General features: G+C 38.0%; 2 protein-coding genes and 2 non-coding genes across 5 annotated transcripts in view; 3 read left to right on the forward strand and 1 right to left on the reverse strand.

Moving 5' to 3' along the window:
• LOC138705584 (uncharacterized) overlaps window positions 1-20,532 on the forward strand; it is an 83,729-nt gene that overhangs the window by 36,980 nt on the left and 26,217 nt on the right. The gene's annotated exons all lie outside the window — the stretch shown is intronic.
• Window positions 1,324-20,054, forward strand: LOC138705975 (uncharacterized). Of its 2 annotated transcripts, none has more exons than XM_069834815.1 (4): window positions 1,324-1,500; window positions 6,390-6,665; window positions 10,052-10,644; window positions 18,898-20,052. In XM_069834815.1, the coding sequence occupies exons 2-4, from the start codon at window positions 6,411-6,413 to the stop codon at window positions 19,286-19,288; spliced, it is 1,239 nt and encodes a 412-aa protein (XP_069690916.1). In that variant the 5' UTR covers window positions 1,324-1,500; window positions 6,390-6,410; the 3' UTR covers window positions 19,289-20,052. The 2 variants fall into 2 exon arrangements, with proteins under 2 accessions (XP_069690916.1, XP_069690917.1); XM_069834816.1 differs by lacking the exon at window positions 1,324-1,500 and adding an exon at window positions 4,721-4,917 and having other exon boundaries at window positions 18,898-20,054.
• Window positions 18,421-18,496, reverse strand: TRNAC-GCA (transfer RNA cysteine (anticodon GCA)). Its single transcript has one exon. It is a non-coding gene; the product is annotated as a tRNA-Cys (tRNA).
• TRNAC-GCA (transfer RNA cysteine (anticodon GCA)) lies at window positions 18,681-18,756 on the forward strand. The gene has a single exon. It is a non-coding gene; the product is annotated as a tRNA-Cys (tRNA).

Genomic DNA, 20,532 nt, shown 5'->3' on the forward strand with positions numbered 1-20,532 from the left:
ACATATACAAATTCTGTATGCTAATGTATGATAGCTTACTCAGATCTCTTTGTTCACTTTAACAATTCAAACACGAAGTTTTCAAGGTAAGAGTGTTCAAATTTACGTTGAAGACATTTTGACGTCACTGGTATAACTCAAGTCATAGCAAGTTTTTCTGCTGATTCGGAGTTGCGCTCGGGCATGGGTTCGATTCCCGCTTAGGCTGATTAACTGTTTTTTTCTGAGCTTTTCCCAAACCGTAAGACGAATGTCAGCTATGTCTCGCCAAAACATTCTCGCTTATCACCAAGTCCATCGACGCTAAATAACTCAATAGTTGATACAGCGTCGTTAAGTAACTACTTAAACAAAGATTGAAACAGCGATTCAAATGTGACGGTTAAAGGAAAGCCGACACTGGAAACACAGTCCATCTCTAGTGAGGACGAAGTGTGTCTAACTTCAAAGATTATTTCCCTGCACGAAATCCTTGAAACTTAACCTCAAGATAAGCTCATTATTAGAAGTTAGGTGAAAAATGTATTTTACATATTTTTGTGAACAAATACTTTTCACATTTTGTTATATGAAGTGTATATATAGAAATCGGCTGAATGTTGATGATCCAGATTTCAGACCAAATGTACGAAACACTGAACCGGATATGGAAGGGAGGGAAAGAGAAGGAGACAAGACTTCCGTCATCATAGCTAAGTTGAGTAATTGCTCGGTATGTTACATGTTCTTCATGTATAACAGAAGCCAGCAAAGTTAAATTTAACTTTCTTTCCCTAAGATTGGTTTTCACTACCATTTTGTGATCCGATTTTCACTAATTAAAGTCCACCCCATATTTTCTCTAAACAAAAAATTCAAGAGTACGGAGTCCATTGCTTAGTTAACTATTTTGAAAACGGATGGTGCTCAGTCCTCCGCTAATTTAGGACAATGCACGGAGGACGCACACATTGACAGACAGTATCAAAGTTGGCGTGACAACACAGCGATGAAAATAAGAAAGAAGAAAGAACGAACGGACTGATTACAAATGTGTAATTCTGTACATGTAATTTCCCCAATCATTAATTATATATTTCAAACAGTGAAAGAGATAACTAAAATAGCACTCTTTCACTATCTGTATTCAGAAAATTATATTACACAATATAACACAAGACTTCCATTCGTCATATTGCATGGTATTCTTCAAGGACGAGTTGGATCTTCGACCTGAAGCGTTTACATAATAAATTGTAACAGGATTTCTCTTCACCGCCGCTGCACTGACGTCACGCTTCACCGTGATAAAACTCCTGACATAACACACCGCAACGGGTAATCTCCGAGAACATCCCATTTTACGAGGTTGATAATTCGCGCAGACGTATCAGTGAGAAATGTTCGGAAGATAAGGACACAATATAACGGTTACTATAGAAGTGAGTGAACATTGTAACTAGGATTAGCCTACATTACTTTAGCAGTAAAAAGTGAGTGAAGAGTTCTTCCGATTCGAAGGTTAGTAAGACTATTGTAACAACAGTGTACAGTAGTGGGGAAAAAAAAACCGGACCGACCCTTGTAGCTGATTTCAGAGCCTGAGGAGGAATCTTTTTTTTTTTTTTGTTCCTTATTCAAATGTATTCCCAATACTTTTCGACTGCTGGTAAAATTCATGTTCTGGGAATAAGTTAATTAAGTAGTAAAATATCGCTTCAATCGAAAAGTATTGGGAATAAATTTGAATAAGGAACGAAAAAGAAAAAGTTTCCTTCCCAGGCAGGATTCGAACCATGAAAGTCTATCGTGCTTTGGGTGAAAAAGACTCTGAAATCAGCTACAAGGGTCGGTCCGGTTTTTTTTCACTACTGTACATAGCAACAGGTCTCAATGTTTCATACTATGGTAATGATGACGGTGTATTGGTGATGGTAGTAGCATTGGCGACCAAGAACTATAGTTGCAAAGGTGACAAGATGGTGACGTTAGTAGCAGTGGCGACGATGATGATCATGCTAATAGCGGTTACAAGATGGCGTTGATAGTAATGACAAGATGATGTTATTAGCTGTAAAAAGATGGTGAATGCAGTAGTGGTAAAAGCTTTGGAAAGATGGTGATTGTAATAGATTTATTAAGTATGAAGCCAAATTGTTTGCGGATCAGATGGTTGTCGTTAGAGAGATGGAACATGACACTGGCGATAATATTCCCTAAAACTGGAATAAGATTGATGAGCGATGAAGTGCTTGCATTAGAGTGACCACCCGTCCCGATGCAACTGTAAATATCGGAGTCTGTGCTGTAGCATGGTGGACTCTGCACAGGCAGCAGTATTAAGACGACTGTATAATAAAATTTTCATAAATTTATCAAATGTTTACTTACCTCCACATCGTTCTCGTACGGAAAAATCATACTAATATTCAACAAGGTATCGTAAAAAAAAATAAAATGCCCGTTTTCATAGCAACTAAAAGTACTTTCGTAAATCTCATGTTAACAGATTGTATAACAGATTCTGTTAACCTGTAGAACTGTAGCTACCAAGAGCGACTGCTTTACTCCCCTTTCTTACCCCACCTACCTTTTCTACCAGTGCGGTCATGACGTTCTAGTTACGGTCGGCTACATCAACGCGGCGGCATGTATACAATACGCTATCAAGAATTACAAATGAACAGATAATAAAATCCTTGGGAACATACCTTTAGAAAGTAAGAGAAAAATGAATCAGGGAAATAAATAAATTAAAAGACATGTAAAATAAATTTTAAAATGTATGTGTACATATATTGTAAGAAGATCTGCCTATGTATATATCGTCCTATTACTAGTAGGCCTAAAGCTGATTAAATCCACTTTTTGTGTAAAATAAGTTAGGTACAGTCCCCGACTTATCTTTCCGTGTTCTGTATTCTACTAAAATGAAATAAGTCCAAAGGAAATGGAAATATGAATATTTTGTTGTTGAAGACGAAAGAATTGCTTGTTTACTGTGTCCCATCCAATTTATCTCTACTCGTCATTTCAATATTAAACCACATTTCAACAAAGTCCATATTAAGAATTATGGAATGCACAAACTTTTGGGTAAATTCATTATTACGAACTGTATATTGATTATTTATTTATATACTGTTAAATTAAGGACGTCACTCGCTGTGTTCATTTTGAATTGAAATTAATAGTGACTTTCAAGGTTCATTGCTTATATACTATAAATTTATGTTTCCGTAGGTGATAGGAGGAAAGTTTTCGAAATTCTAAAGCAGATTAAGTGCAAAGAAATCTCAAAGAAACTACCGACAGGATATCTAACATAATTGTAAATCTTGAAACGACATAACGCATTACAAAAACATTGAATTTATTACAATCCTTTTTGAAAATTACATGCCGCCACTGATGGACCCTTGACGGCGAGAGAACTCTACGCGGAAGTCGATCATCCCCAATAAAAGTGGAATGAGGCTGACGTCATATTTCCCCTACTTATGAGTTCTGCAGGCCTGGTATAGGTCATTCGTTATCTCGTGAAACCTACCTGCGGGTCAGAGGAAGAAGAAAGTGGACTGAGAAGCTTCCCTTCCTCCCTACGCTCCTGCTCGTAGCCAGCGAGCTCACTTACCCCCACCATTAAGTCCTTACTGTATACTAAAGCGCACACAACCATTTGGTTTTACGAGATAACGAATGACCTATATATACCGAACGCACGTGGAGAGTTCTCGCGCTGTAAGTTACATAACATGGAGGCGTAATATGTTTCATATCAAATCTTTGTGTCATTACTTTTCTTATCTGAAATTCAGTACAGAATAATGCTAGTAAAATCTGTTGTGAAAATGACTTCTCTTGTAACTTTTGAGAACTCCGACGTTGTACGCATTCAGAATTCCTACCAGAGAACAGACTTTAGAACAGTTTCACACTATTTCTTGTCTGTGAGCGTATTCCGAATCTCAGCGCTGAGCAATCTGATGGCGTCACGGTGTTCCGAATTTCAACGATGACATCACTGATGCTCCACCGTGTGTCGCACCGGTTCCATCAGCTTGCAGAGGTGGCAGCAATATCCATCAGCCGCCATCAGTGAATCTCATTGGTTTTTGAATAGGGTGGGAATTAACAGACGAATGACATCGTGCACTGTTGTGTCATGGCGGTGTGTTCTGCTGTATTGTTTGTTTTGAGCGCAACGTAAAAAAAAATATGTTAATAGCTTATGAGCGAACATGTCAACGGACCAATTATTACTACTGGTTTAAGAAATAAATTGTTTATGCTCTCTTTTTTTTAACGAGATGACAGTACGGAAAGTTCGCAAATTTGCTAGCGTAGCACAGACAACTTATACTGCCGCCATGTCGGCCATTGAACCTTCCAGCAGTTTTGTTCCTATTTCGTTGCAGCGTGCCGTCATTGATGTCCACTGGTCCGGTGAGATTCGGAATACGCTGTGTATTTATCTTTACTTAACATCTCTGTTACGTTAATTCATTTTCGGTGCAGCGATGCAATTCCATAGCATTCACGCGTTAAGGCATCTTCAGCCTTTGATAGAAATTACACAAATTCGATTTCAATTTTCATGCAGCCCATCTACCATCAATAGAAAATTCGAACTATACGAGTAAGGTTTTTCAAGTAGAAGACAAAGCAAGCACTCATGAGGTACTTTTCCGGCTCTCAGCTACATACATAAGGTTTCTCCTCCGTGCCTACTACCTGCAACATGTTCGGGTAACGATTCAAGAGGCCGGCCAAGCGCTTCAAGAATGTCACACATGGACATGTGCCTAAACGATATTTTCGAGTATCTGTGATAATACTATGACTGTGACATCCTGACTTAAAACATATCTGTGACTTTCATCGGTGATTGTGTCACACCGATAAAAATAAATATGAAATATCCAAGATCAGTGAAATGTGAGTATGATTTCTCTAAACACTGTGGTGAATATTGAATACCGGTACTTTTGTTTACAAACTTCACAAACAATTTTAAAGATAGGTACGATGAAAATTATCACTTCGTTGGTAACATAAGTTATTACGTTATAAGATGCCGGTATTGTTATCGATATTCGACAGGTGGAGTCGTGCGGTACATCGAGTTGTTTTGACATTTCAAGTTTGAACAGTTTTGACATTTGAAAGTTCGTTGGTACATAGTTGGACGTGGCGTGTGATCGACCGATTAGGCCTACTTCGTTCAGTTTAGCTCATAATTTGAGAAGTGTGGAAAGTGGTTTTACTTTTTGAAGGCCCTATAGAATTATTGCGTCGTAATATTTGAACAATTTTGTACTTTCTGGTGTGAAGTGTAAGGTAAAAATTTGCAAGCAATCTCAGAAATCCAATAGCCCTACGGATTTATTTGTGTTGTTTGTGAAAAGAGGACAGCTCCTACGAGAAATACATGGTTTAATTGGATCTTTTTTATTCAATAGAATATTGCATTGATTTGTATGTAACGTGCGTTTAGTTTTGTTTAATCAACTGTTCGATTACAGGTCTGAACCTCACAAGTGATCCAAACATGGCACCACTTATGAGGTAACTAGGTCAGGAGATAATAGGGTACTGTGACCTGTTCCTTTCCCCCTTCATTGAATACATCACTAATTAATTTTTAGCATATCTGTGCATTGAAAGTCACTTGTTGTGAAGTTAATTTAAATATTAATACAGTCTGTGATATTGAATTGTTTGGCGGAGTATTTTCCTTAATTACTTGTGCACATTTAACTTTTCTGTTGCGTAAAATGGATGACTGTGACTGTATTGTTGACATCGTGAACATGTTCGTACCCTACGCGATGGTCATATCGGATTAATTTGATATAAGGCTGAGTCATCATTTTCGTAAGAAATTCTATTGACACTACAGAATTTTTGTGATATAGGCTATATAATCTTCTTTCTCATTTATAATGTTGTGGTATATGACGTTTGGAAGTTGTGTTGGTGCAGTGAATATTTGAATTCTTAGGGAGCGTAGCCACCTAAAATTGAATAAATTTATATATTTTATATCCTATGGGTTTGATACAATTTATTACGAAAATAGCGATATTAATTAATCCAATATGACTGACGTATTGGTTACAAATACGTATTGCAGTATTTTTCAGATATTTCGCGTCTTCAGTCATAGATATCTAAATGGCAGTTCCTTATCTGTTACACAAGGTCAGACTGATGAATCGGCCATCTTTATTCACACGACAATATTAACACTACTAACATCCGCATTAAAGTACCAGTATTAACATTTACATACTGTTAATTTCTGTTAGATTTCTTTAAGGCAAAAAATTAACTAACTCCTCTCAAAATCGGTAATTAAAATAAATGATATACTAATACAGTTTAACCAAGAAATTCCTTTTTTTCAGGTATATTTCTATTAAGACATCATGGCCATTAATAACGAGATCTGTAAGCCGAAATGGATGAGTAATACTTTCTTTGAGAGTGCTCTGAGGTCTGCAGAAGGAGACAACACCATCACAGTAATTTCTAACGAAGTGGAGGCAGCAACAGCGCCTGGAGACAATTATGGAAGTGATATGTACAGGGCCGTTGTCAAATTCAGGAGAGGGACTGAGACAGAAGAAATATCTATCATTATAAAGGCTTCGAGACAAATGTGTGAAGGATTAATTGCTAAGGTATTTACAATTATTATCAATTTAGGCCAAATATATATATATATATATATATATATATATATATATATATATATATATATATATATATATACAGAGTTATCATTTAGGGGCGGATGTTGATGACCTAAAAATCTACTTAAAATGATCATTAAAATGTCCTTAAACTAATGGAAAAATGACATAGAATTAAAAGAAAATGACATTTAAATATTATTCACTGTACTCGCACCACAACTTCTTACAAATTAGTCTCCTTGTTTCAATGACTGCCCTGCAAATCTCGGAGAGAACAGGCGACTTCCTGGAATTTGGCTAAGATAAAGGAAAAGAACACGCAACAAAATGAAGGTTTTAAGGGAAAACTATAGATTTTAATGAGGGTTTCAATCAGGGGTTGACCATGTCACAGCCTTCATACTCCGTCTCCTCCTCCTCCTCCGCGCTTCACTTTTGTTACCAGATCTTCCAGATGAGGGAGTGTGAATGGCAAAACAAATTATGGGCGCAGCGTGAATTCTTGCAATCTTTGTGTTAAAGATACTGTCTAATACAGTAGACATACCTTTCGAACCATATTGAGGGCACCTAAAGACACCCCCGTATCGACAAAAGAACAGTAGTGGTCAAAGTCCTCACTAAACTACAGTAAGCTGCTGTCAAACATTTTATATTACTGCCGTTGTGTGAAGTAAAGCCTTCAGTGGAATGAGGGATGGATTTAGAGTCTGTTCCAAACTATAAAACTCAAACTTCACTGTTATTAACGTATTCAGTAGGTAATTACTACTGACCTATTTGCTTAGAAAAAGATTTAACAGACCTATCGATAAAGAAGAAAGTAAAATTCATTCCAAATTATCTAAAATTTCTTGAAAGTAATAAAAATGACCTAAAAAATGCCAAAAAATATAAAAATGACCTATTAGTTCAAAAACGTAAAAAAATTCAACATAAGAAATTACTTTTTTACGTTGATATTAACATAGAAAGGATTTCCATATTAATAGGCATCGTCCTAATGTGAAAAATAAGAAGATGACTTTTCATCAACATCCGCCCCCTAGTTATCAATATTCATGAAAAATACTTTTGCTCAATATATCGATACTTAAATGTAATTGTGTTGTCAAACAGAATTACTATATTTTGTCTTTCTATGGTCCATCGATTTTCTCGTATAAGAAACTTTTTTTTTTTTTTTGTAAGGGAGAATTGCAGACTGGCAGCGCATAATATTAACCAATGAAATTAGACACAGTAATATGTATAGGATCAGAATAGCATTGCTCTCTAAGTTACAATCTATATTTCCTCATTCGATTGGATAGTAGGTATAGATCGCGCAAGGAACGATTGCCGGAACGCAGTGGTGGCGTTACTGTCTGTTTTGACGTGTGTATGTAGGCACGCCGAGGGAGCGAGAGATGCGGGCTGATGGAAGTACTGGCTCTTCCAAGAAGATGAAAAGAGGGGGACATCGCCTGCGGAAATGAAGAGCGTAGCAAGAGAAAAATTCGAAACGAATTAAACGCGAAAAATATGTTTACGAATAAAATAATGAAACTCTGCTCCATCACTACATGTAGGCCTAATAAAATAGACGCACTTGGAGCAAGACACGTATTCACATGCAGCATAACTGAAACTAAAACAGTAATGTAACTATCACAACGCAAGACTGCTTCATCGATACAATCATATTAATAAAGAAAATCTTAATAACTTATTCCAAGTATAGCTAAAGAGAACATTCTCAGTATGGGTGTGTTTGGATATTAAAGAACTTACGCTTATCATTCCGATACAAGATATTACTCTAAAATTTCAACGTTTCAGGTCTAACGTAATTTCCCGTTTTTATTTTCTGCTATGAAGTTTAGTACACAGACATTTTAAAGGGCCAGTTATGCCGTGACGTCACCATTGCTACTGCAACTCCTGGCCTTTCTCATTGTAATACCGAGAAAACGTTCACATCTTTCCCAAATCCACTGAAACCGATTAAAAATTCGCCTTTCCATTCCTATAGCAATTTCTATGTAAATATTACCTTAATTCTGTATAGACGATACACGTAATAATACGGATTTCTTCAAATCCCCTGTCACTTGCTTCATTACTTTTGGTCTTTAATTCATTGTTTAAATATTTCCGTCATAATACGATTACTTTCAATATAAATGACACTCGGGAGGAAATTAAACGCAGAATGAATATGGGAAATGCCTGTTATTATTCGGTTGAGAAGCTTTTGTCATCTAGTCTGCTGTCAAAAAATCTGAAAGTTAGAATTCATAAAACAGTTGTAGATATTACCGGTTGTTCTGTATGGCTGTGAAACTTTGACTCTCACTTTGAGAGAGGAACAGAGATTGAGTGTTTTTGAGAATAAGGTTCTTAGGAAAATATTTGAGGCTAGGAGGGATGAAGTTACAGGAGAATGGAGAAAGTTACACAATGCAGAGCTGCACGCATTATATTCTTCACCTGACATAATTAGGAACATTAAATCCAGACGTTTGAGATGGGCAGGGCATGTAGCACGTATGGGCGAGTCCAGAAATGTATATAGAGTGTTATTTGGGAGGCCAGAGGGGGAAAATACCTTTGGGGAGGCCGAGACGTAGATGGGATGATAATATTAAAATGAATTTGAGGGAGGTGGGATATGATGGTAGAGGCTGGATTAATCTTGCTCAGGATAGGGACCAATGGCGGGCTTATGTGAGGGCGGCAATTAACCTCCGGGTTCCTTAAAAGCCAGTAAGTAAGTAAGTAAGTAAGTATACGATTACTTTCAGGACTCGGTATAATTGTAATTGTGTAGGTTTTCACGACCGGTGTCAGTGGGGTGATTGTTTTTCTGGCTAAGAGACTGTTCAATTGGCGATGTTACGTCCAGACGTTTCGTCTACAGCTACGGTAGAACCTTCAATAGTAAGGCACTCGAGTCTGTAGTAACCGAACCATCCCTGAGAAGAACAATATGCCCTCGAGTGCTTCACCACTGAAGATGTCTACCGCAGCTGTAGACGAAATGTTTGGATATAACATCGCCAGTATCCCACGGCCTCTTAGCTCAGAAAACAAAATCCTTTTATAATATCTAATATGAATTATATTTAACATAATGTTTTTCAATTTCATTTGATAAACAACATGAATTTGGACCACTCCCATGGCCAGATATTAAAATACATTGCATTAGGCCTAAACAAAATCCTTTACAGAATGTGTAAATTGTTTACTTCAAGTAAAATAATGTGCAAAACAGTATATAATTAATGGAATTCCTTTATCGTTAGTGGACATCAAAGTCGTGTTTCAAAATAAAAGTATTTGTAGTAATGTTTCTGTAAACTTGATTCATTTGATCACTGTTGCAGCTTATGTCGGTGAAAAATCTATTCCACCATGAAACGGCTGCTTTCGCCATTGTCTTTCCGGCAATGTACAACTTACTGAATGAAGTGCCTTCTTTAAGTAATCAGCCTTTCGCTGCAAAATATCTCTATTCTCACACGGATGAAACCGCTTCGTCAATAGTGCTGGAAGATCTAAAACAAAGCGGCTTCCGACTTGCAGACAACAGGAAATCTGGTTTGGACTTGAAGCACTGCCTTCTTGTCATGAAAACGATTGCACGTTTTCATGCCGCCTCTCTGGTTCAGTACCAAAAAGATCCTGCAATGTTTAAACCATTCATGGATACCATATATTCTATAGATAAAGACATAGGACTAAAGGAATTTCTTGCAGGAAATGTCAGTATAGTTGCAACAGAAATGGAGAAATGGCCAGAGTATAAGGAAAAGTTCGTACATAAGCTATACAACATCCGTGATACAGTGATGGAAAAATGGCGTCTAGCAGTCACTAGAAACGACGAAGAATTAAATGTTCTCTGTCACGGTGATCTATGGCTCAACAACATGATGTTCCGATACTCTGACGACACAGGAGAAGTAGAGGAAGTCAGGTTAGTCCTATAATAATAATATAAGACAGGGCTGGGCAGCAAGAGCGGATTCTACTCTCTCACGGGGAGCCATATGATTTCTCTTCATCCCCTTTCTTCCGCGCCGAACACCACGCAGCGTTGATTCAGTGACGGATGACTATCAAGCGTCCCCGTTTAGAGTCTGGTTCCGCTCCCGATGCGTTGTTGTAAGACAAGACAATTAATTGCCTTATTTCCACTATGATAAAGCAACCAATAACCACGCACTCCTTAGCATACAAAATGCTGCGTTACTCTACTGCCAAATCCGAGAGCATTGAGAGTATTACTTTTGAATATGTAATGCTTGTACATAGTTAGTTCTCATAACAGTCACGTATGAGATGCATGCTTTTTAAATACTATAAATTATGAGTCAATTAATTAGATTTCTATTCGAGAATTATAGTAATGCAGATGGTTTCCGTATATAGGTCAAATTTGTGATATATATTATAACCGCCAAGTCATTGTCGGGCTTCAGATTACTACTGTATTCATACAAAACAAGATAAAGACGTGATGCACTGTTTTGTAGAGCATCTCGAAAAGTTCTGGAAGTACAGAGATTATTTGCGTTAAGTGTGGACATAGTCAGGTGATTACGACGTAAACCACGCCACTCTGTGGACGGTACAGATATTAGTTCACTGCGTCATTTGAATAGCGAAATTTGAATCGGTGACGCATGTTCAATAAAGAGCCACCAAATAAAAATAACATCCGCCGGTGGGATTGTTGCCACCTAACCACAATTCACGAAGTTTTTAAGAAACGTCTCCGTTTTACAGGTTTCAAATTGCAGTTGGCCTAGACACATTATTTAATAGATACTTTAATTTTCTCTTTCAAGTGCTCAATATCGTTGAGATGAACACTGTACTCATCTTTCTTCATGTATCTGTGGAACTAAATGTCTAGAAGCGTGAGGTACGAAAAATCGTGGTGTTTTTAAGACCCACACGTCGGAAACTGCTACACACTTATTTCTTGGAATTCTTTGGGTAGCTGTCCCGTATAGCTCCAACATCGAGCGTATTCCGAATCTCAGCGCTGAGCAATCTGATGGTATCACGGTGTTCCGACTTTCACCGATGGAGTCACTGATGCTCCACCGGTGTCGCACCGGTGCCATCAGCTTGCGGAGATAGTGGCAGTCTCCATCATCCGCCATCAGTGAATCTGATTGGTTCTTGTATAGGGCGGGAATTAGCAGAGGAATGACATCGTGCACCGTTGTGCCATGGCGGTGTGTTCTGCTTTAGTTCTGCTGTACTGTTTGTAATGCGCACAACGTAAAAATAATATGTCAATGGCGTATGAGCGAACATGTCAACGGACCAGTTATTACTACCGGTTCAAGAAAGAAATTGTTTATGCTCTCTTTTCTTTGAATGAGATGGCAGTACGGATTTTCGCAAAATTTTGTTAGCATAGCACAGACAACAACTTATACAGTCGCCATGACAGCCATCGATCCTTCCAGCAGTTTTGTTCCTATTTCGCCGCAGCGTGACGTCATTGTTGTCCATCGGTCCGGTGAGATTCGCAATACGCTGATCCTCGTCACCAACCTATGGCCTGCCCGAACGTTTTGCGTCCAACAAACTGCCTGTTTCCATAAGCTGGCGATCCCACCAGCGAATGTTATTTCCACGACTCTTCATTTAACACACGTCACTGATTCAAATTTTGGAAGAAAAAGGACGAATTGAACCTTCCTCTCAACCTTTCTCAGCCTATCTGAGTGACCTGGTTTCTGTCACCGTCACGTGACTGTCTGGTCGGTCATCCAAAGTTGTCTCCACACTTCCAAAGCTCTTTAAGATGTTATTCAATGCATTGTAATTCATTAATTATCATGGATTTATTTTGTTTTGTTCGGGTGTTGTAGGAATCTGAATCCACATCATCTTTACACACGCACTGTACATTTCCAATCAGAATATATATAGATTGACAAATCGAACTGAAACCCTGGCCATGGATGAATCTATAATAGGATCCGAAACTTACTGAATTTCCCGTAACACATACTAGAGGCGCTGTTGTAGAAATTGATCTTGCTGCCACCTGCTGGGGGGAGGGGAGTTATTATATCTAGCAGCGCACCAAGTAGCGAATAGAGTAATTACTCCATGCATTTCGCAGCGCACCTGGTGACGAAAATGTTAAACTGTGCAGAAAGTATTCCCTCCCACCCTCATCGATATTCAAAACTAGCCCAATTTAAAATAAAACATTTACATTTTTATTCCTCACAGCATCTTCTACTGAAAATTCTTACCGGAGCCAACAGGAAGATAAAAGAGACGATCCATTTTACACTACCCAATTAAAATATAACCAGAGACAAAAAATAAAGAAAAAGGTTAGATAATTGGGATTGTATTCTTTGGGTATTTAGCGCAATGGAAAATTCTGCAAGAACTACTTAGATAGTTCAATTTATTATATTACTATTACTTCACAATACATTCAACAACACTATTTTTACAACGTCCATAAACATCACTGTTTAACATACACTGCTTATGATGAAAGAGTGATAATATATATATATATATATATATATATATATATATATATATATAATATATATATATATATATACACTGCTTATACACACACGTATCACTTTATGTTCACTTAGCAAGTTTCTGTCTGCCATTTCGACTCCACCAGCAATATCTCGAACAGATAAATAGAGAACTCTGGGTAATGTACCAAACACGTACAGTAGCGTGCAAATTAATCAGAAGAAAGTAATTATTTATGCAAAAACACTCAAACAGGATAAAAAAAAAAGGATCTAAGACATACCTCAGTAATCTATGTGGCCTCCCTTGTTCCTAATAACAGCTCTGAGACGATTTGACATGGATTCCACTAATTTCCTACAAATATTATTAATTTCTTCATCGCGAAACCATACACCAATGAGGGCAGAAATCATCTTCTCCTTTGTAGAACAATCCATTTTTTGCATTCTTCTTTTGCAAATTGACCACAAATTCTCAATGGGGTTGATGTCGGGTGAGTTGCCTGGCCAGGGGAGTACCTGAATATTCTTCTTGTTGAAGAATTCTGTAGTTTTTCGAGACGTATGGCATGGTGCCAGGTCTTGTTGGAACACACCTCTACCATCCGGAAATGATTTTTGCAGCTGGGGTACGATTCTGGTTTCGAATAAGTGAATATACTTGTCAGAATTCATCATTCCTTGATAGGTATTAATGCTCCAGGCCCTTCATGTGTGAAACAACCCCAAAACATTAGTTTAGGGGGGTATTTGGGTGCTTGTTGGAGATGAGCTGCAGTTACTTTTTTGGATCCTTTCCGTACGTAAGAAACACGGTGGCCGTGGACCTCGAAATGAGAATCATCGGAAAAAAGTACATTCTTCCAGTCATTCACTGTCCAGTGTTGATGTAATTTTGCCCACATTAAGCGTTTTTTGCACATAACAGGGGTTAGCAGTAGCTTCTTAATAGGCTTACGAGCCCTTCGTCCAGCTTCCAAAAGCCTACGCCGCACTGTTGTGACGTGAATATTTGCCCCAGTGGTAGCCATTAACTCGCGGGTTAAGTCGACAGCAGTTAGTCTAGGATTTAATTTACTTTTCCTGACAATTAAACGATCATCTGCAGGTGAAGTCTTCCTTTTCCGGCCACTGTTTCCTTTTTTCTGGGGTGTGATGGATCCTGTCTCCCTGTATCGTTTTATGATCGAATTAACAGTAGCCAAACCTATGTGACATTCTGCAGCAATTTGCCTCTGTGTCATAGAAGAATGCTCTGCTAATGTTATAATTTTAGACCGTTTTCGTGGAGTTGTATCCATTTGTGAAGACGACAGAATGTACACAGGATTGCAATATTAAGTCTTCAACACAACTGAAATGCTTATAAGTACAAAACGACAGGCAAAATGTCACATATTATAAAAAAATAATGACAGACCTTCAACAATGGAATTACACGTACTACAGATGTCAATTAAAGCGGTATGAGCAGCTGTGAGGCCAACAATGACAGAACATGTAAAAATATGTCGTGTTCGGATTAATTTGCACGCTACTGTAGTTCTAATGTACACCACCTACGACGTTGGGCGCTGATAATCTTATTTCAGCCCCCCGCCGCCAGATGGTGCTGGCCGCAGTTTCGCATCCTATTATATATTTATCCATGCCCTGACCGAGTTACTACGTGAGCACTGGCTGTCTTGGGGAGGAGCAAGTGAGAAAGCACGGGGGGGAAGGGAGAGAGCACTATGCACTATGTACTTGCAGGTCCACTCACAGTTTGTCAAACCTGCTAACAAAAGCATTAAAAGGTTGACTAGTTGCCTGCAATGCTAGCATAATGGAACCTTCCTAGCCGACATTCGAGGCAAAAATGAAGAATCCGTTATTGTGGTAATACTGGAGAGTGGTTCTTCTATTGGTCGCGATGCCCACACACACCCTCTCAGATATTTACGTGGTGACTGAATGACGAGGAGCAAGGGAGAGAGAAGAAAGAGACAGATTCCAGAAGTTGCCGTGTTTTACGGGGTTTCACTTGAAGTTGTCAAACTATACATTCTTATGGTTTATGTGTAGGTACAACTGTGAATTTACTTTCTTGTCCTGGAGATTAGTGTGCTGGACGAGTATTACAAATACACGTAACGATATATCATTGTGTAGCTGTTTTGAATTCTATGGAAGTTTTATTTCCAACTTTTAAAATAATGGATTATATTTCCTCTCAAATTTAATGCACAAAATGACGCAAATCTATACCAACAATAAAACCTGAAGAGAAACGATAACATATTTAGCTTTTTAATAATATGCTCAATGAACGAGACAGGTAAGGTATGCTAACTAATAGCCATGTGGAAGACCGTGTTGTAGTCTTGAACTCCGCCTAGATTCACGCCTAGAGGATGGATACGGTACCAGTCCCTTGCTAATGTAACGTTCCGTGTTGGAAATGAGTCCTTGCGTCGTCATTAGACAACGCAAATTCCCACTGCTTGTCCATAGAACTCGTAGATCAAGTTTAAAAGGAAAATATTAACAATGAAAAACGTAAGAAAACAGACTGTAAACAAACCATATCAAATATAATGTAGGTCTGTAACTGTAAGAAATTCGTCAGGAAGCACAAGATTCGAGGAATACATTGAATTTAATCAAGACGACGATACTCAAGATGAATGAATGTTGTCTGTTGATATTATCAAGGTGACAACATTGCTCATTGAGTGATGTCAATGCTGATGTCGCAGTGATCCCTTCCGTCTCTTCTGCTGGCCTTTCAATGACATACTGCAGTTCCTACATCCATATTGTATCTGGCTTTCTAGTGATATGAATTAGTTGGAATATGTTAGCCCCAATAACAATTGTTTCGCGTGTCTTACAGAATACATTTATCCACTGTTTACTGTCTCTTATTACGTTATTCTGTGTTTTCATCTCTTTGTGCTGTAACAATCCCAACGGGAGCCATATTTTAACGTTACTTCTCTCTTAATAATCCTTACCCAGTTCCGGATCTTATTGGAATCTATAATTTATTGTGTACTTTTTTGCTCGGATTTTTGTAATCTTTCATATTATGTTCTTCAAATTCGAGTTTAAATACCCGATTATTTTTATGCAGATGCTGTCAGTCTTATAGATAGAACCTCAAGTGAGTGAAAGATCCATTCATGAAGTTAGATACTGAGCACAAAAAAATGTGCTTATGCGTAGATGAGAGAGAGACTAAATACGCGGAGGTGAGAACTCAACCACATAACATTACATCTTACATATTGGCAACTATAATATAGAAAGAGTATCACAGTTCAAATATCTGGTTAGTATGGTTAATACTAGCAATAATTTAAATATTGAAACCCAGCATAGACGGGGGCAATAGATAGACATTATTTCGGAAAAAGGAAACATTTCAGATCACACAACATCAATATAAGAACTAAATGCTTATTGTATAAAACTCTGATAAAACATGTTCTATTATATGGATTTGAAACATGGGCTTCCAAAAACATGATGAAATGAGAATTAGAATTTTTGAAACGAAGATTCTCAGACGTATGTTTGGTCCTGCTAAGGATAGTGACTAGTCTTCGAGACTTGGGACCCGATACAATAAGTTTACTGTGCATGTACTATAGGTTGTTGACTCGCTGCAGGTAGTGAAAGGTAGAGATGTGTTGAGGTAGCAACGTTGCTGTTTAGAGTAGAGTATGGTAGTATGGGGAAACACACACATATATGTACATTCTGAAAGTAAATAATATACGTTACACGATGACAATGTCAAAAGAATGTGAAAAGCATTTATTCTCCTTTTATAAACATTTGTGTTTCATTATAGGCTACACAGTATTAATAGAGGAAATAAACATGCAGCAATTTTAATTTCTTCATTTATCCTATTGGTCTTCTTTAGGAAGTGCAGTTACAGTACCGAATTGCAATGTACTGCAAGATAGATTCTCAGTGTATGAAACGTAAATCTTTTTCGGTTTTCTGCCAAACACAGTTTGTACTGTGAAAAGCTGCGCTCTACGTCGCAAGACGTGATAGGAGCAAAACGAAAAATACCTAACATCATTGCAATTTCTAAGAGGCTGTCCTTTATTCTCGGATGACTCTATGTCCACTAATTTTCTGTTTATGTTACACAATGTTACATATCCGTTATTTTTACATAAAATTGATTTCTACTTCTGTTTTACACGTTGATTAACCAGTGTACTTATTTGGTGTCTCATTAATTCTCTGTGTCATGTCCTCAACTAATTTGAGGGCTTCCGACTCTGACTTTTCTAACCGTGTAATAGTTTCAGACAGTTTGAAAATGGGTTTGTATGGAAACCAAATTATTCGTCAGAACCTTCAAATCCAGAGGTTTAATTATTCTGATTGCAGAACAGTCGTCACTCAATGTGTTGATTATCTGCACAATTGTACGGGAGTATTTGGCACAATAAATAGCTGCATTAAGCCATGTAGCCCATCTAGTAACAATGGACTCTGGAGGTAGAGGAAGAATGTGTGCTAGTTTCTTGAATTTCGCAACCCTCTTTGTGTATTTGTTGGCATTCATTCTACACTACCCCCACCCACTGTACTTTTCACCACTATACTCAGTACGCCGTTATGCGGATTTCGCACCGAACTGCTCTATTGGGTCCGAAGTCTCGAAGCTTGATGATGACGTATTAGATATAATGTTGAATTATATTATCATCTACTACATTTAAAGAGTCAGACGTAGGCTAATAAGGAAAATTAAATCAAAGGGAGTAAGTTGGTTGGGCCACCTATCTAGAAGAGATGAAGAGTATCTATGTAAAGTTCTCACTTTTACCAACCTATGCACTAGCAGGACCGCCAAATAGATGGATCGGTTGTGTGGAAGACGATCTGAGAGCATTATGCAATCAGAAGATTGAAAGATAAGGAAACTGACAGAACTCTATGGAGATGTGTCACTGAGGCGGTGAAGGCCGCAAAACAGTTACTAAACCAGTAACGATATGTTTATTCATTATGTTTGTATTCTCATCGCTGCTGTCCCAACCTTATAATTATTAACTCTAATTCTAGCAAAAATAAAGAAAAATAGATTTCTTCCTACTTTATAAGATAATATCTGAGATACACAGTATCATTTATGAATATAAAAACAAATGTTCCATTACAAAGTTCAATATTTTATTATTATTAAATACGAGAAAAATTCGTACCGGCACCGGGAATCGAACCCAGGACCTCTCAGCTCTGCGCGCTGAGCGCTCTTACCAACTGAGCCATGCCGGGACACGATCCACGGCGCCGGCCGAACCCCTCTTGTAATGCTTTTTACGGCCTTACTACCTGCACTTGAGACGATACACGTCATATATGCAGGAGCGCAAATTTAAATGACTTATGGCCATATTCAACATCAGTTCATGACAACTGCTAACAGTTAATACATCACGGCCGGCGCCGTGGATCGTGTCCCGGCATGGCTCAGTTGGTAAGAGCGCTCAGCGCGCAAAGCTGAGAGGTCCTGGGTTCGATTCCCGGTGCCGGTACGAATTTTTCTCGTATTTAATAGTAATAATACAATTGACTAGTTCATATTAGTCGTGTAATATTAAATGAGGTGGGCGAGACCTCATACATATGAATATTTGATGTTCAATATTTTAGATATTAATTTATTTTTGTTCCAGATTTGTCGATTTCCAGGTAACGTATTGGACATCCCCAGCAGTGGATGTGCACAATTTCATTCATAGTAGTGCCTCGGCTGAAGCACTTGAACATTCCGAACTGTTGATACAGGAGTACAATAACACACTCTGCGAGACCCTCACGTTGCTGAAGCATTCACATCTCCAGCCCAGAATCGGTCTGATTAATGAATACTTGGACAAGAGGGGTCTCTACGCAGTGCTCGTAACCATCGTCTTTCGTAGTGCCACTCTTGCGGACAGGAGCAAAGTTATCGAAATTGAAAACATGGCTCAAGAAAATGAAAATAACGGTATGAAGTTGAGTGAGGAATACAAGGAATCGTTGAAAAAATTGTTACTTTTATTTGACGCAAGAGGATGGATATGAATTTACAAACATTTTTCAAAAGACTTGTTAGATTATACACCTACACTTTCTAAATCATGAACTTGTATGTAATTGGCGATGTATGCAATGCAGAGGGAAAGGAACTGGCCATAGTACCCTATTATCTCCTGGCTTAGTTGCCTCATAAATGGTGCATTGTTGGCATCACTTGTGAGATGAAGGATCGGTGGAGCGGTGAAAAACTCTCTCCGGCACCGGGATTCGAACCCGAGTTTTCAGGTCTACGTGCTTACACTCTATCCACTAACCCACACCGGATTCCAATTCCGATGTCGGAATGAATCCTTTCAGTTTAAGCTCCACCTCTTAGTGAGAGGATTCAATCCGGCATCGGAATTGGAATCCGGTGTGGGTTAGTGGATAGAGCGTCAGCAAGTAGAGCTGAAAACCCGGGTTCGAATCCCGGTGCCGGAGAGAGTCTTTCTCCGCTCCACCGATCCTTCATCATATGATAACGCAGAATTCCTGCATGGAAATATCATATGTACTTTGGTACATCGCTATAAAAAGATCACTTGTGAGGTTCAGACCTGTCTTCGGACTGTTGACTAAACAACAACTTCCTAAATCTGGACTGAACTTTATTGTAAGACATTTTATAAAGTGTAAGTTTGAATCTAATTTATTGTAACAAATAAAAATCATAATTGTCTCAAATTATTTATCTATTTATTGACAAGATAAGATACTGTACACGTGAGGAAGTCATCTTTTTCGACTTCACGGTTTAAGGCCAAAAGTTTGTTCCGGATTCATGTCAGGTGCAGTTGATGCAGTTGACAAGGCAATAATATTATTATATATCGTGGAGATCCTCCGCTTCTTCTAACATATGGCTTGTAATTGAATAATTTCTTCGATATTCTCTCGTTAGCTATACAAATGGGTGTGATTTTTTATATTAACGATATATGCTAAATGTGTTAACATTTTAATGTTATGCACGGAAAGTGAAAATTTCTTGATGAAAGTCCAAAGTTAAGTGAAATATATCTGCGAACTTTCACGAAATTAATTTTATCATGATATTTTCGTCAAAAATCTTTTCATCATACATAACAATGAAATGAGAGAAAAAATCAGGAATCTAAAAAACAGTATTTAGTTTCGTTCAGCGTTCATTTCATCTCTAAACTAAAAATGAATTGGTTTCATACACATAAATACCGATATAAGGCATTCACATTATTTTAAGTGTAACTTAATGTATCTGAGAAACAATA

This window comes from Periplaneta americana, chromosome 9 (assembly GCF_040183065.1).
Source record: "Periplaneta americana isolate PAMFEO1 chromosome 9, P.americana_PAMFEO1_priV1, whole genome shotgun sequence".
NCBI classification, from domain to species: Eukaryota; Metazoa; Arthropoda; class Insecta; order Blattodea; family Blattidae; genus Periplaneta; species Periplaneta americana.